Source organism: Nelumbo nucifera, chromosome 4, assembly GCF_055504915.1.
Source record: "Nelumbo nucifera cultivar China Antique chromosome 4, China Antique-T2T, whole genome shotgun sequence".
NCBI lineage: Eukaryota > Viridiplantae > Streptophyta > Magnoliopsida > Proteales > Nelumbonaceae > Nelumbo > Nelumbo nucifera.
Genome location: NC_142652.1, coordinates 3,276,631 through 3,294,204, shown reverse-complemented (window position 1 = coordinate 3,294,204; position 17,574 = coordinate 3,276,631). Strand labels below are relative to the sequence as shown.

Below are 17,574 nucleotides of genomic sequence, written 5' to 3'. Positions count from 1 at the left end.
TGTTCTTTGCAGTCATTACGCCCCGAGAGAGAACCAGTGGACGCTTGAACCACAAATTGGGTAACTTGTTCAGTCACCAATATTATTGGTTCAAGTGTCACAAAAACATCTGCTCGGTGAGAACTTAGAAACTTGAAACTTGAAAGACAATATCATTTCATGTATCATTGGCTTCGCTTTAGTCATTTCGATGTAAAACATTATTTTCTGAGGGTACACAAGGTTCTGCGGTAGAAATATTAGTGTTTTTTATCTTCTGTATGAGATTGTTGACTTACGCCTTTGGCCCACTGAGATACAAGGCACTAGAATCATGATTCTTGCGTTTGGATTGTGGGAGCGGAAGGGATTTAAATTTCCGGTCTGCCTTCATTTCACAGAAATGAGATGGACTAGCCCTTGGGAGTAAATCAAATTATGCAAACACAGAAAAAAAAAAACTAACATATTCAAATGACGGAATCTAGAGATTCGTAGAATTGAAAATCAAGTTCTGTTTCTAATTCCAATTTTTTTCAAGATGCAATGTAAAAGAACCCAGCATTTCCCGCCATGTTTCAAGAATCAGAACCCACTATTGAATGGGTGCCCAGACCCATAAACGGGTCCTGTCCTGTGTGATGCTGATAGAATTACCGAACCGTGCTAGTAACCGGTAAGCATCACATAGGTTTTACCCACCCGATCCTCAGGTTGAACCAGCATTTAAAAGCATGGCACTGAATATAAACATGCTCATATAGTGACTCCATGTGTGATGTGTGCTGGTGGAGGACATTCAACAAGAGCATGTGGCTTTGCTTACCGTCTCCAACTGACGAACTCAGTAATGGATTTGGTCCAACCTCAGCCAAAGAAGCCCTTTGCCCCGGTAAGGTAAGGTCCCAGTTGCAGACCTAGTGCTCCCCCAACTCTCCAACCCTCCAACGTAGGTACAACAACCCTACTACGCCTTTTACTAGGCAGTCCAGTGATTACTGATTACTGATTACTGATTAGCGTCCCCGACTGTCCTCTTGTTTGGCTTTTGCTTGAGAGAGTGCGACTTTATTTTCTCAATCTGGAGACGGGAGTCCAAGTCCAGTCCACTTTCGGCACCGGTGCCAATATCTCCGACACCCCTACTAAGTAGTAAACCTTTGAAATTTTAATTATTGATACAGACAAATATCAATCCGAAATTATGTCTTTCTGTGCAGACATGTTGTTGGCTTTATTTGTTTTGGGTCTCCCCTTCTTAGTATTTGCTTCAACTCTCGAACACTCAAACTCAAGCCGAACCAAGGGAAAAACTCCCCATTTCTTTGACCCGACTCTGATGATGACCTGAGCGTCGGGTAAGGGATTTTATTATCAGGCCACGCCAGTCGTCAGTACTATTAACTTAACTAACTATTAACCTAACGCCGGCTTTTTCAAGGTACCGACCAACTGGACTTGGTCGGGTTTGGGTTCATAAATTTTTTGATTATTCATTACCCCTTACCTTTTGATGTATTCCCCCCACAAAGTTGTAATTATCTGGGGATAACAGTAACAAGTCCACAACAATCCATGATATTCATTGAACAGGTCAAAGATGAAAGATACAGCACTAGAGAAGGAAACAAGTGGGGATCAGGTTTAGTCTCAATTTCTGGACAACCCATGCCTTAGCTACAGTATATGTGGTACAACCCCATTAAATCAATTAATGTCACCTTCATCCTCTTCCTCTTTGTGTTCCTCCTCTTTCGTCTGTGTGACCTTTGTATTCTTCTTATTAAGTTAGACGACCTGAAGAAGACAAGGCAATTCAATGATCACCCACGCCATGCCATGCCTGCATGCTCCTCACTGAGCCCAGTGGACCCTCGACCCCGTGGGCCGCAACCATGACCTGCACCGCCCTACACCCCTCCCAGAACTACAGTCATGTCTGCTCTTGGCCCCTCCTGATCCATCTTTATTATGAGAAGATAATTAACTTGATGGTCTTTCGTCCTTATCCCCTAACCACCCAAAATATACAAACAAATTAGAACACAATCAGGAAGTAGAGAGAGAGAGAGAATGTGTGAATTAATTCTGATCTCTTCTTGGAGACTTGACTTCTCCATTGTCTGCTAGTGCCAGCTGGACGGAAATAGCCGGAAAGACAGGGCCCCGACCCTCGACGTCGAGCGTCTTCATCAGTCGTGTTGTTGATCAGTGATGCTACCCGGAAGGAGAGGGAGGCGATTTCTTTCTACTTTTCTAGGTAAGTCTAAAAGGAGAAGAAACCGATGAGCACTGCAGACATTGGTTATACATGTATGTAATGAGCAATTAATGCGGCAGAAGAAAGTCGATCTACTTCATACTTGATGGGTATATATACTGTAAATTGTAAAAATGAAACCATTAATTAATTCTATCGATCTAAAGCAAAATACTTGAGGTCTTACCGTCTTATATAAAGGACATAGCATATGTCCGTGGACCCAGGATATTTCAACCGCTTTCGTTATTACGGTACGAGTAAATTATGATTTGAATATATGCGAGGTAGTTAAGTAAAAGAGATAGTGGCTGTTCCCTCTCCCCTTTGAGACTGACTAGTCACGACTCACGACCGAGTCTGATCTGTGGGGATGTGAGAACGATCTAGGTCGGATACGGGTCCCCCCCCCCAACCCCTGTTAAATCTTTGAAACAGGAGTGTACTGCATATTCATCGAGTCATAACTCGTCAGTCTGGATGTTGGATTTGTTTTGTCTCTTCTCTTCTCCTGCGAATATGCTGTCGCGACAATTTCTGGGACTCCTTTTAGCCTTGTAACCCACTACACGTGGCAAATTAAGTCTGGATGTGGTCCACCCTGAGTTGATGAGCCGGCCAATGTCCAATGATACGTATTTTCTATTCAAAAGAGATCAGAGAAAAGTCATTTGACAACAGTCAGTCAAGTAGTCCAATCCAGGTCAAGTATCTTTACTAGCCGGCCTGAGAAGCCCATTCTGGGATATTGCAAATTAATTGAATTGACCAAACACATAAGCCTGTCGCCTAGCCAACAAATTAACACATAAGACAGAACAGATCTAAGTAACCTAACAAGTTATGGCACGTTTGCTTTGTTGACAAACCGCCCCAGCAGTAGCTTTAATTTTAGATACAGGAATTGGGAAGGAAGAGGACGTCTCAACTCTGAATTCCATGAAGAGAGCACAGAGGGTCGACGCTTCTCGGTCGGTCTTTTCCGCGTTAATGGTGGGGATCCTGAATCCTGATAGAAAATGACCTACATTACATGAATGGGCACGACGTCCAAGTCCCCCACTCCACCTCCACGTGGTGGAATCCAGTCAGCGGCAACGATGATGTACCTGAATGGGCGGCATGTAGAAGCAACATCCAAGCCCCAGACCGAGTGAGACCGCTCAGGCTCAGCTATTATCTATCTCATGGGCCACAACACAACATACAAGTGTACAACCCAACCAGTTTGTTCTCTTCTAAACTTCTACTCCGGGTTCGTTCCCTGCTTTATGGATCATGGCCTCTCGTTTAACGTAACACTGCTTCAAAACGTGGCAGGCTTAGGGATCTTTGTTTCCCCCATGTCCTGAATTAATCAAACAAGAGAATCACAGAGTTGCTTTAGCGAGGCAGATTATTGATTTTGTAACTTCATTGATTCTTAATTTTCTTTGAAGTCACTACACCGGCTAACCTATTATAGGACCTATCAAACTCTAGACCCATTAATCCGAACATCTCGTTAATTCTGAAATCCATACAATTATGAATGAACTGTTAAAGAAAGAAACTAATTCAGGAACCGCTCACGTAACAATTAATTAAAGCTTTTAGGTTAAACTGTTCTTTTAGATGGTATTAGACTTTATTTGATCAAGTGGCCCAGTGTTCAATTTTCATTGTTATTAATTAAAATATAGATCCACCTATGCTTCAAAGACTTCCAATGAAGGGGTGTACCAGAGAATAAAAATCTATTTAGAGACAACCCCTGAATGAAAATTTAGCTGCATGCCCCTTTTCATGGAAACAAACGCAGCATTAGCAGTTGGGCTAGGATTAATTAATAGACTGGATTTAAATTTCATTTGGTTTGTGAATAAAATTGTATTGCTGAAACTTTAATTTAGACGAGCACAAACATTAAAAATCCCGCCAACCTGTTTCTATCATAGAGTTTTAAGCCTTCTCCAGGAAATATGTTTACAGGTTATAACCTGTTGGCAGGACTTCTCTTTAGGTAGGTTACGGTTATATCCATGTTTTTCAAAATCGGATCAGACTGGACGGTCGGACTGGAAAATTTAGGAACTGGTGACCTCCGTTTTTTTCAAAAACCGGATTTACCCTCAAAATCATTGATTTTGGTCAGCGAACCGCTTAATTGGGTGTTTAGTCGTTTCAACAGTTTTGACTATTTTTTTGAATTTTTATTTTTCTGTCAGAACAGGTTGAACGTTCGGTTCAAACAGTCAGACCTTTCAAACCGATAACTGGACCCCTGACTGATTCAGTCACCGGGTCAATTTTAAAAACCATGGTTATATCTTGCCTTCAAAAATAATCAAATGCAAACTAAGATGCAAGGCAATGTAAGTAATAACACCATAGAGAGTTAGGCATGAATTGAAAGTCCATTCAAGAACCTAACCTAACATCTTAAGCTTTTAGATTGAATGATTTCTTAAGATGTGCTTTAGATTAATGATCATATATAAACAGCTGTATTTGAAGAGTACTTTCCCGACTTCAAACTGTAGTAGGGTTGGCAAGACAAAGGAAAAGGAGCTAAGATTTCCACTTAATTTGATCTACCAACAACTTTTATTCACCTATATGAATTACATTAAAACTTATATTTACCAAATATATTTGCACATTTATCTTTTCTTTTGCCTAAGGGAAAAAAAAAAAGCCATTTGGGGAGGGTGTCCCAAACATTGCATTTTGGCTTTAATGAATAGAAGGCATAAAAGCCGATCAAAGTTTTTTTTTTCTTTTTTCCTTTTACAAATTTTAGAAATATTATCTACTTTTCTCTTCTTTTCATTCATTGGTCCTCTCTCTCTTTGTGTTATGCATTTTTGCCATTCTTATTGCAATATTACATACTTATCATTGGGCTATGTGCCGACTTCTACAGGTACTGTCACTTTCCCGAGGGGTCTAACTTCCTCTCCGTTGAAGCCCACCAGAGGAGTGTTTGCGGGCTTCAACTCGCTTCTCCGCAATTGAAGCTGGTCAAACGCCGACTTGAAGAGAATGTCCGTCGAGTTGCCTGAATCAACAAGCACGCGCCTGACTTTGAAATCGTTGATCCTCAGTTTTATGACAAGCGCATCGTCGTGGGGGTAGTGGACCCCTCGCGCATCATCTTCCGTGAAGAAAATCGGTTCCTCCGTCTTCGACCTCTTCAGAGGGTTCTGTTCTTCTCGGGCAGCTTCGCGAACTGACGCCCGGGCCGCTGCCGAAGTACAACCCGCTACTACCGAACCTCCCACTATCACGTGGATGGTTCCCCGAACTGGCCTCTCTTCTGGAGACTGTCTTTGTGACTGTTCGGCCGGCCTGCTGCTGGACTCGGGAACATCCTTACTGTGCTCCCCTTGCCGACCTGTCTTATTATTATTATTATTATGTTGTACAAAATTTCTTAAGTACCCGCGATGGATGAGTCCCTCTATCTCGTCGCGGAGATTATTACAATGTTCGGTACTATGACCGTGGTTTCTATGGAAACTGCAGTACAAGTTTTTGTTCCTCTCGTTTGGGTTCCCTTTTAGGCGATGTGTCCACTTTACGTACGGGGCGTCTTTGATCGTCATCAAGATCTCAGCCCGCTTTGTGTTCAAGGGCGTGTAGTCTGTCCGACTTGCCATGGGAGCTCGGAACGACTGGCTTGGTTTCAGCGCCCGAGATGGATCCTTCCGGCTGTCTCCTTGATTAGAGAGTTCTTCTCTCTTCCTTTTTTCAAACCCGCCCCCAGTCCTTTGGTTGATCTCCTCCTCCGTTCGCATGAACTTGTCCGCGAGCTTAAGGAACTCAGCCATGGTCGCGGGCTGGTTGACCACTATGTGCCACTTGAACTCCTTGTGTGTCACCCCCATCTTGGCTGTCGCGAGCTGAACTGCGGGGTCCAGGCGTGGGATCTGTAGGCATGCGTCGTTAAACCGCTTGATATAGCTGCGGATGGGCTCCCCTTCCTTTTGGACCACGCCGAGGAGGCTCTCCTCGGTTCGGGGGCACCACTTGCTGGTGACGAAGTGCGCGGTGAAGACCTGCACGAACTGGGCCTAGCTCCTTATTGACCCAGGGGCTAGGTTCCTGTACCAGGTGCGAGCCACTCTTCTGAAGGTGGTAGCGAAGGCTACGCACATACAGGACTCGCTAGCCCTAGCCAGGTGCATCTGGGACTGGAAGGCATCGACATGGTCGCTAGGGTCAAAGGACCCATCATACTTGTCGAGTGGGGGGGGGTTTGAAGTCTCTGGGCATAGGAACTACAAGGAGTTCTTATGACAGGGGGGAAGGGACTAAGAGAATAGGGGTAGCCTTTACCTCGTCCGAGCTCTCTTCTTCACCTCGGGGCTCGGGCAAGATGCGAGTTGCAGTTCGGCGGCTTCGCCGGCGGCGCCTCTACTGCTTGGAAGGCCCGGCGTTGGCACTGCTTGCCTCGGTGTTCCCGAGCTCGATGGGCCTGGACTGCTGGAGGTAGTCCGCGGCTAAGGCGTTGAACCGGTTTCCGGTGTGCAGGGGCCCGTCCTGAGAGCGCCTGGGTGATGCTGACTTGATGGATCGGGCTCCTGGTCTGCCGGCGCACGACGAGGCGGGGCCAGCCGCTCTCTCTCTCCTGCCAGGGAATGAAGCCTAGCTTCTAGAGGGGCTTTGAGCCAGGGAGGCCCGAGCTTGGGAAGCCTCCTGGTGGGGGCGTCCGCCTTGAGGGGAGGGCTTGGCTCGCCTAACGGCGGGGTGCCAAGGTGGGAGCTGAGTTTGAGGCAGTTGGGGGAACTGCTCCTGGCTACTGCATTTGGGCTTGGATGGCCCGCATGTCATGCACCAGGTCATCGAGCTGGTTCTGGCTAGTTGCCGGGGGAACAATGGTTGGTTCAGCAAAGGTGGTCCCAACAGAGGGAGGAAGGGGGACGTTTATGGCAGGAAGATTCACGGGCGCCACTGTTCGTGGCGCATTTAGGCTGGGGATCCCATCCACCGGAAGGGGGATGGTGAACTGTCCGATGCACACCATGGGGACTTGGAGTTGTTCCCCGGTGGCGTTCATCTCTGTGCTACATTGCTAGAAGAAGCCATGGGTGTTGGGGTTTCTTGGAAAAAAGGTGCTATGAAAGTTTTAGAGGGAGGCTTTTAGACGCGTTTCCCACAGATGGTGCCAATTGATGGAGCGCAATCCGGTCAGTCCTAGTTGTCAACGATCTTGCCTCTAACTGGAGCAAAAGGTGCCTGAAACGGGGAAGAAAGCGAGTAGTCTCTGGGGAGAAACCCAGTGAGAGTGCTCCAAAGCTCAAGTTAGTATTTTCTCAAAGGCAAGATAAAAAACCATATGGCGCAAAGTTATCATGTACCTTTATTCTTGGGGGGAAGAGGGCTTTTTATAACCACTTCGCGCACTCACTCCCAAGCTTCTATCAGGTCGGGTATCATTACCTCTGCACTTCTGCCAGTTCGCGTGTCATCACCTCTGCTAGGGCAGACAACCGCCATTGCTCTCTTTGTTGGAGCCGTCTCTGTAATTGGAGGTGGCGGTGGTAGGTGGTCGTTGAAGTGCGGCTGTCAAGCGTCAAATCCTAAGTCAGTCAGGTGCGCCGCCTCAGGATACGGACTCCTTTGGTGTCAAGTACGATTGTTCAGTTCTGCGGCCTGGAGACGAAGTGCCAGAGTGGTGTGCGAGATGAAGTCTTGAGTTCGGATAGAAGTGTGGCCCGAACTGCCCTGGGATGGGCCAGTTTGGGTTGTTGCCCTTTGCGCTCCTCGTAAGGCTTGGGGTCAAAGGGAGAGTTCGGGCTCTTTTTGGGGAGCTCGGACCGCTGGTTCCTCCTCTCGGAGCTCGCGCCTTGAGCACACTGCCGTGCCGAGCTGTTGCTCCTACAAGGTCACCCTCGATTATTTCCACGTGTTGAGTGGTCAAAAGGTCGGGCCAAATCTTCCTCCATCAACAATCAAAAATAATTTCAACTTAATGGTTTTTGTCAAATGTTTACAAGCTAAATTATGAAACCATAGTCTATGATAATATACTTCCAACATCTTCTTGTGTAAAAGGCCTTTTTAATGCAATGGGTTTAATTTTAAATCGAATGAGCATAACCCCATAATCCCGTTTTTTTTTTTTTGGTTCTCTTTGAAGAGCTCCATCATAATCTAATCTATTTATTAACTAGTTTGTATTTCTAGCAATTTGTTGTTTGATACAAGTTGTAGGCTTAGTTAGACTGAATTCGTATAGAGGCATATCCAAATCAAATTCTATAATTAAGAATTTGAAAGATCTAAATAAGATTCAATAGGTGATAGATATATTAAACTTATATTGGAATTTTATTGTTTACATATTTGGATATCCGGTTCAAATCTAATATTATAGAATATCATCCAATTTGCATAAAATTAGCATAAATTAAAAAAAAAATGTAAAACTAAGGTAAAACTAAGAAACATATACTATAAAAATATGATCTTTCATACATGTATATCAGATTGGATTAGATTGAACACGGCCAAGTTGAATATAAGAAACCATTCAAAGTTATTAGGCGGCTGTTTGACATTGTTGTCGTTTCTTAGAGCAACGGTGTCACATAGGAAAAAATGGTGCTCCAGGAAAAAAAAACATCTATTTTGAACCGCTTTTTCCATAGAAAACGGTACTCCAAGTCACACCTTAGAAATCGGGAAGGCATGGCTTGGAGCAACGCCAAATTTAGCGTTTCCAGCTGCAACTCGTTGTTGCCAACAGGGGCAATGATGTGACACTGGATAATGGGTAGAAGTGCAGAAAACATTTCTTGGAGCATTGGTACCAAACAGAAAAAGTTGTTGTTGCTTCAGAAAATGTCCTACCTGGCAGCAACGATTCTAAACAAAAATGGCATCGTTTTCTCTTCCAACCCACACATCAGCAGCACCGTTTTTTCAACTACAACATTGATGCCAAACATATACTAGGTGAACTCCTCAAATAGATTTTTATTCTAGCAATGCCCCTTATACAAAAACTCGTTGGACTTAAGCTGGACAGCCACAGATCCAAACATATACTAGGTGAGCTCCTCAAATAGAAAACGATGCTGCAACTCGATGCCAAACATATACTATGTGAGCTCCTCAAATAGATTTTTATTCTAGCATGCCCTTTATACAAAAACTCGTTGAACTTAAGCTGGATAACCACAGATCCAATCATACCAATGGACTTTTGCTTAAAGGAATGCATAGGGATGTCAATGGATCGGGTTAAATAGTAAGTCTGACTTGACCCGATAGGGTCAGGTTAGGATCAACCTGACCCTATGGGGTTAGGTTTTGATTCTTCAACCAAAGTCGGGTTTCGGTTTTGACTGATTGGTCTTATCGGTTCATTATACCTTGCATATATACAAAGTATTCTTGTAACTTTTTGACTTCTAACTCTATAGCCTTAAAGTTTAAAATTTATTTACAAGTTGATTTTAATTTTCTTCTTTTTTTTAAATGGAAAAATGACACCTTATAATCTATAAAACAATTTCCTAATTTAAATTAATGTGTTTTAGATCTTCAAAATGTGTTAGAAAAATACAATTGAAATAATTCCTTGAGATCCCTAGAAATGTTTGTTAAAGAGCATACAACAGTTTAAGCTTTTAAGGTAAAATGATTCCTTGAGAGAATCAAACAATATATGAATTCGATTGGATCAATAAATGAATCATATCTTCAATTCCAAATTTCCCATTGATTTTGTAATTAATGCCTAAGCATATCCAAATCCAACTTAAAAGAATTAGATTTTAATCCAATTTATTAGTGACCTTAGCCTTTAACCTAAATCATAATAGAAAAATAATTAACGAAGTTGTATCAAATCGAAGGCGATGATCGCATCAATGTTAGCTCAAACCAAAAGTATGCTTAATAATGAAAAAAAAAAACGGGCATCCCGAAGCCAGGGTAAGCAAGTTTCAAATTCGAATTAAATTCCAAATCGATATTTAACTTGTTTGTGCACCCTTACTTACCAACATCTAAGGTAGAGGTGTTCATCAAAAACTAAAAAATTGAATCAAACTGATGAGGTTAAATAAAAAATTCTAGTTCATTAAATCAATCGGTTCAATATTTTTTGAAAAATCAAACAAATCAATCGATTGGTTTTGATTAAGTTTCAGTTTGTGGTTTTCCAAAAACTAATGAAGTAATGATACTGATTTGATTTGAAAAATGGACCTAGTTCAGTTAATCAAACAGTGAGCATCCCTAATTGTGCATTGCATTCGGTTCCATGTAAATGTACTTACAGCCTTTCGTTGGTACAGAAATTAAACATTGAAACAATTTGTGATTTTTTTTTTAATTTTTTTCACCTCTACCGCAACGGAACAAACAGAGCCTTGAAGAAATAAAATATCATTCTGGGTTCTGAAGGCATAATTTGAATGTTCTATTTTTTTACAGAAGGGCTACACTAGAAGGGGTCTTGTTGGCTTCCAAAAAATGCGGCTTTGTTATTGTGGAAAAAGAATGGTGTTAGGCTGTTAGCCAGCAAGAAATTAAATACGAGAATCGCTCGGATGGGCTACGAACATAGTCGTGCATACCGGGCTACGGGACAAATCAGGAGTGAACAAATCAATGTTGTCATTACTACATAAATACCATTAATTAAAAAAAATTATTACATAAATATATATTATTTACTTGGGATAAGTAGACTGTACTCCCCGTTCCTTATTAAGCTACCACTGAGAGTCTGGAGTGGGGATTTTCTGTGCTTCACGTCGAGTGGGGTCATCAATTGGACAGCGACAAGGGGATCTACAATCATCTAGCTTTTTTCTGTTCATTGCACATAGAACGGGTCCAATCAATTCCGACTTCTTACTGTGAAAGGAAAAAGGCTTTGATTCCATGTGGCTTTCATAGCTTTCTTCCTTTGCTAGTCTGCTACCACTGTGAAATTTTTTTACAAACTGTAAACACAAACCGAATCAGAAAAGAAGCAAGTTAGAAACAGGGATTAAAGAAGAAAAGATACAAAAAAAGTCATTTCACATGTGTCTTTTTTAAACTCAACAGGAAGGACTTACCAAATGCCTGTAGCTAGGTTTGTTTTATACTAATCTTGCTGGAAACAACGAAAAGTATTGAACCCCGGTTGAGTAGTAAACTTCTGAATCTGGTTTTCCGCATCATCCCATAATGAATTTCCATTACCCTGAAGAGATTGGAGTTGGACTGTGAAAGTTAGTAAACTTAAGTGTGGGAACAAATCACAAATATGAGGGTTAAATGGGTAATCCTCATCTGATCTGATACCTGAGAGAAGACATGGGCATTGAGCTTCTGTCCTGGTTGAAGTAAACAATCCACAGAACTGTCCAGGATTAGGTAGTTATTTGTCGTGTCGAGGGTAGTTGTAGCAGCCACAAAAGTTGTGGGCTGCGTGGAGCAGCATACTTGCGCTTGCTCTGATGACAGTGGTAACGTCTGGCTACTCGGGTTCTGAAGTTTCATGTGAGAAGCAGAGAACTTGCTCATCAGTCAGTCATCAGGGAAGCAATAACAACGATTATGAAGTATCAACGAAAAAGAAAAACTGTTCCAGGAATGGAATATAGAAATGAAACTAGTCCAAGAGAGAGGTCTCTCCAGTCTCCACCTCTGGTTTTGGCAGGGAAATATCTAGATCGGCTCCAAAATCATAGAAAACTGGACAAGCTGATGCAAGCTTCATGGAGAGGAACTGCAGAAGCAGAACAGGAAATCCAACATAAGTGTTTATACTATAAAGCATTGCATTGAATCTAATCTCTGTATGGAAGGAATTACTACCTCAACTTCATACTGTAGGGACTGGACATAATTGATTATCTCGTCCAACATAAGAGCCTTACCAGTTATCTGTTAGCACCCAAATCACATCAAACTGTTAGAAACAATTTATCTCTGTCCGAGAGCAGAGAAGAAGAAAGAATTAATTAAGTATTTCTTCCCAACGAACTAAAGAGCTTAGTTTGATGACCTTGTCACAACCAGGGACAAGACCTTGCAACATCTTCATTCTCTCACTGATTTTCTCCCTTCTTGCCTGGATACATTTTGGGTAAAAGCATAATTGAGATATATGGATTAATTAAACAAGTAATTGGAACTTGAACTCTTGTAAGAGGTTGTTATGTTCGTACCCTTTCTGCAAGGCTGTGGCTATCTGTTGCTTGACCCCTCCTTGCTCTTACATGAACATAGCTAGTCGGGGGCTCTTCAGCCACTTTCTTCTCGTCATTCTTATCGCATTTCGTCTTCTCTTCTGTTTTTTTCGATGCACTGTTGCATTTCCTCTGTCTCTTGCGTTTACCTTCTTCTACATCCTACACAGACGATACAAAGAATGTTAAGCACTGTTGAATTCAACCAACACAGTAGGAGTAAAATATGGAAAGAAGGAAAGAAGTTCAGGAAACCAAGAGAACCCCACTGCTGGTTCCAAAAATTTGACTGGATCTACCTTGGATTGAGCAGAGTTGGAGCTGAACCCATCTCTGTTTTTCCTCCTTTTCTTGTCCATTTTCTGAGTCTCGGTCTGAATGACCTGATCGCCACTTTCAACACGTACAACCTTGGATGAAGAATATGTCTTCTGTTTCCCGCACACGGAATTCTCAGTATCAATACGAAAGGCATTTCTTCTTTCAACTGCAGAGCTTCCAGCATCAACTGAAACCTCATGGAGAGGTTGGAGTGGAAAACGAGGAAAATAGGTGGTATTGATGTCTCTAAACTCGAATGAACCAGGCGTCTTAATGGGAGTATTTGGAAGGATAACGGAATCAAGCAGAAAAAAGGGGTCTTGGTAAGAAAAAGTTTCCATTTTGAGAGCGGGGTCAGGGTAGCCAAGAAAAATGAGAGAAAAGATGGGAGTGAGTTTTTTGGGTGTGGAGTTAATAGCGACCACGGAAGTTGAGCTTCAGAGATAGAAGAAGAGAGAAAGAGGAAAGGATTATATAAAGACCGAGATGAGAGAGAGGGGAGGAGGATTGATCATTGATCATTGATCATTGATAGACCGGTCATATGTAATTATGCAAAGAAAGATGTTGTGGACTAATCTATGATTTTAGCATTTCTCTCGGCATCGGTTCAGGCCTATTGAGTTGACCCGGACCGTTGATAGCGGTAGGCGGGGTATTAAAAGGTACCACTCCTCACTCCTCAGTCCTCCCGCTTCCATAATTTTTCTGTTGGAAATAAAATTCAACTTTGGAGGTAGCCAGATGAAAAATCATCCATTTTAATCTTGTGTGTCTTTACCTGAGAATGCAGAGTTCTAACTGAATGATATGTGATACAAAAACAAATTAAGCTCTGTTATTAGAAGAAACGGGTTTGTTGCTACTCCATTTTTCTATCAATATAGGACCCTAAATCCTTGATGCATTAAGCCTCCGTTTAATTGCAGTACAAATATACAAATATGTAGAGTGCAAAATTATGTATTCTTGATATATTTTTGCTTTATACTTGACCTTGTTTTGTTTGTTTGTAAGAAGTATAGGAAGTAAAATTATGAAATCAACAATTTTTATGAAAAATAAATGAGAAGAGAAAAAGGCTATTTATTTGGGGAATAAGGTAGAAAGTAAGTTGATGTGTCCACGAGAGAGGCTTAAGGTACAGAGTGGTGTAAATTTTGCACTGATTTTTCAGATGCAGAATTAAGAGTGCAAATCATATTCCTAAACAAATGAATGCAAAACCAGAGTGGATCCAGTTCAGATTTGTATCGCAAACAAACACAACCTAAGTTTTTTTTTTTTTTTCTTTTTTCCCCCACTAATTGTTGGTGTAATTTGGGCCAAGTTGGCTTAAGTAGGGATTGCAATTCCTGTTCTACCCGGTGGCTATCCGCCCTTTTTTTTTGCTTGAAAAACAGATTTTAGATTTTTACAACCCTTATAGTACAGGTAGGGTATGGAAGGCAATATGAACTTTAATAATATGAATTTTATGTATTAAGTGTTGAATTCAAAAACCCACATGGATTTACGTGTTTTTTTGGATTTTTGTTTGAAAAATAGATTTTGTTGGAGGACATATAAATATTAGATGCTGAATTTAATAATATTTTGAATTTTATATAAAGGATGATTGATAGTTTATATATTTTTTACATGTTTTAATCAAATAATTGAAAACTTTGATGTTTATTTATATTATTTTACCTATTTATTATTTATATATAACAAGAAAAGATAGGAAATATGCGGACCCAATTCACTTACTTACCCTTAAATGCAAGGGGACAGAATCAGGGAGGGTTTTTATTGCATTTTAATGTATGAAGAGATTTTGAAAATTCAATCTGCCACACGTTTTGGGAAAGGTATGGATTAAACTTTACAAAACCCTCTCCAGACCCACTCTGGAGAGGGTTTGATTGTGTATGTAAATTTTACGTATACACCATATTAGACTAATATTTTTTATAACAAAACATTAGCTTTGGCCTTTAGGTATGCAAGGCATCAACTCTATCCCACGCCAATTCAACCCTAATCCTAATCCAATCTTCAATCGAACCCAACTCGAGTTTCACCTCTACTAATTGTCCTTGTTATTTCTTATTCCATGTATAGAGCAAAAGATACCTCGGCCTTTTGGCTAAGATGTAGAATCTATTCTTATCAGTTTAATATCTGATACATAGAGCAAAAGGTGCTTTATAAATACTTCTCTAGTGGGCTTTTTTGAACGGCCAAGGTGTCATACACGTGGCAAAAATTTTAAGACACAAAAAATTTCCAAGATCACATCTTCCCACCTAATTCATGGAAATTAATTTGGATCCAAAACACAATATATATACAAAATAAGCCCACTTTTACGACTAATTTGAAAACCTTTTTTTTTTTCTTTTTGCCAAAAATTTGCAGCATGGTAAGAGGATATTGAATTAGAACTTGTGAGCAATAAAGGGAGCCTTTCGGTGCTACTGCTTAAACTGCTACGTGTTACTAAATACTAATTAAGCAAGTATAGTCCCTTTCAACGAACAGCAGGAGGCACAGCATCTGATGGCTGAAGTCGTGCAATCATGGCGATCATTGGTGCGGACCACTGGACCTGTTCCTGAATGGGGCCCATTAACTGTGCTTGCTAATTAATCCTCCTCCATATGTACAAGATGTAGCATATTAAACGGGTGGGGCCGGGTTTTGTATGCCCCGTCCTTGATTCGGAATTCAAATATTCCGCCCTTTATCTTAACGGAGTTAGAAATCTCAGTCATCCTTCCCCGCGGGAACCGGGATCTCTGAATTTATCCTGTTCTGTTTCAATCATTTTCACTTGTAAATTTATTTTTTACTTTTTTTTTTGAAATTTAACTAAAACTAATTATATTTTGTAATACACTATATATTAAAAGTTTTATAAACGTTTGATCATACCAAGAGTGAAAAAATTTCTTTCAAAAAAATATATATTTAGTGAAAATTGCATGCTAACCGGTTATTAAAGTGCTTTGTTTTTCTTTCTTTTTTTAATAATATAAGAGCTGCCACCCTCTTTAAATATCTTGTCCAAAGTGCTTCTTCAAATCTGCTAAACCTTCAGCTATGCCCTCCCAATTATTAACTCTCAAGCATCGTCCAAGGTTATTAGGGCCAACTCAAGCGTTCTAAAACTTGGGGTTTAATGACTCCTCCATTTAAATGAAATAAAGTTTGGGATTAAAAAATAGATGCAGGTTTTAAAAATACAGCTTCATCGTGTAAAATTAAAAGACTCTTGATCAGATCAAATTGGGTTTTGGATCGAATTCTGGACTTTTGTAGCTTATTGAAAGGCCTAATAAAGTAATAATTGCCATTTTGTACAATCACAGGCCTCAGAGAATGGAATTATGGAAGAGTGAAGCCCAAATTGGGCTCGACTTGTTTGGATATGGTTTGGGATTTTCTGGGGCGTATAATGGACAAGTTTTTCGACAGTCACTCAAGGTCAAGGATCTCACATTTGGCAATTCAGATTGCAAGAAAGGAGTCAGATGCTTCTATACGTTGGAATTGGAAACAATAGTGGTAGGATATATGTAGGGTGCAACACGCTCTAAATTACATGGTTTTTAAAACCGATCCGGTGATCGAACTGGTTAGGGGTCTGGTTATCGGGTCGAACGGTCTTATTGTTTGAATCGAATGTTTAATCTGTTTTGACAGAAAAATTCAAAAAAAAAAATAAAAACAGTCAAAATCGTTCAAACGGTTAACCGCCAATCAATGGTTTTGAGGGAAAACGAAACTGGTCACTTGATTGGTTCCCAGTTTTTCCAATCCGACCGTCTCGTCTGGTCCAATTTTGAAAACCATGCTAAATTATCTTTATTCCAGAAATGGATCTAACCGCCAAAATGGGTCCCATGCATTGTCGTTCATCCCCTCTCTTTATGTCGCATATTCCATTTTAACGATCATTTGCTACAAATGCCATGAGAATTGGGAAGAGCTTTTTTTTTCTTTTTCTTTTACCTTAAAAATCAAGAAAAAAATAAATTTGAGAAATAATTAACAAGAGCAAATTAAAACGTAGCAAGTCTAGACTTAATGGAAGATGTTCCCAATACAAAGTTAAATCAGGTTCATACTTTTCAACTGTAACCTGACTTGAGCCAGCCCCACATTTTTGGATTGGGTTCGGGCTAACTTGACCCAAATTCAAACCCATCTTAAGGTCATAAATTAGACTAATTTGAAGTGTCTATCATCATTATATATTATCTAAGTCTTATTCCCAGCTATATAGGGTCTGCTACGATAAACCTCTTTCCCCTCAATAACAAAAGATATTTGTTTGCTTTTTTTTTTTTGTAAAACAATGATATAATATTAAACAGGAAAACTGCCAACATAGATAGATACAGAAGAAATATCAAGGTCTATTTGAGTCTTGAGTCTCTCGACTGACCAGGCTCTGAATCCACAAAGGGATATTCAGAATAAAAGAGACTGATGGATTTTTTTTGCCAACTCATAGGCTACACAGTTACCAATTCTATTTACAAACTCAAAGTTATAGACAGGTTTTTGACAGACTCCAAGATGCCTTGACATAAGAACACGGCTCCCTTTGGTAGAGAAGAATTTCCACTTTGAAGAACCTGTATGAGATTAGACAGTCACTCTGCACAATAGTTTGATTCCTCTCGATCTCCAGACCTTTGAAAATAGCCACTGCTTCAGCTTGAACGGGAGAGAGAAACCGAGGAATGCCCAAAAATAACTGCAAGTGCAATTCCTTGATTTGCTTTGATCTAACAGCCAGAATGAATGATCGCCATATTAGGTGCCAAAAAATTTACGAGC

The 17,574-nt window shown here is 40.7% G+C and overlaps 1 protein-coding gene and 1 pseudogene across 1 annotated transcript; one reads left to right on the top strand and one right to left on the bottom strand.

The window, feature by feature from the left end:
• Positions 1 to 10,849: 10,849 nt before the first annotated feature.
• LOC104591828 (uncharacterized) lies at positions 10,850 to 13,198 on the bottom strand. Its single transcript, XM_010250878.3, has 8 exons — positions 12,720 to 13,198; positions 12,400 to 12,582; positions 12,237 to 12,302; positions 12,047 to 12,115; positions 11,874 to 11,957; positions 11,531 to 11,716; positions 11,302 to 11,429; positions 10,850 to 11,184 (listed from the first exon to the last, which is right to left on the bottom strand). The coding sequence occupies exons 1-7, from the start codon at positions 13,080 to 13,082 to the stop codon at positions 11,331 to 11,333; spliced, it is 1,050 nt and encodes a 349-aa protein (XP_010249180.1). The 5' UTR covers positions 13,083 to 13,198; the 3' UTR covers positions 10,850 to 11,184; positions 11,302 to 11,330.
• A 1,657-nt stretch (positions 13,199 to 14,855) lies between these two features.
• LOC148791965 (U2 spliceosomal RNA) lies at positions 14,856 to 15,027 on the top strand (annotated as a pseudogene).
• The last annotated feature ends 2,547 nt before the right edge of the window (positions 15,028 to 17,574 follow it).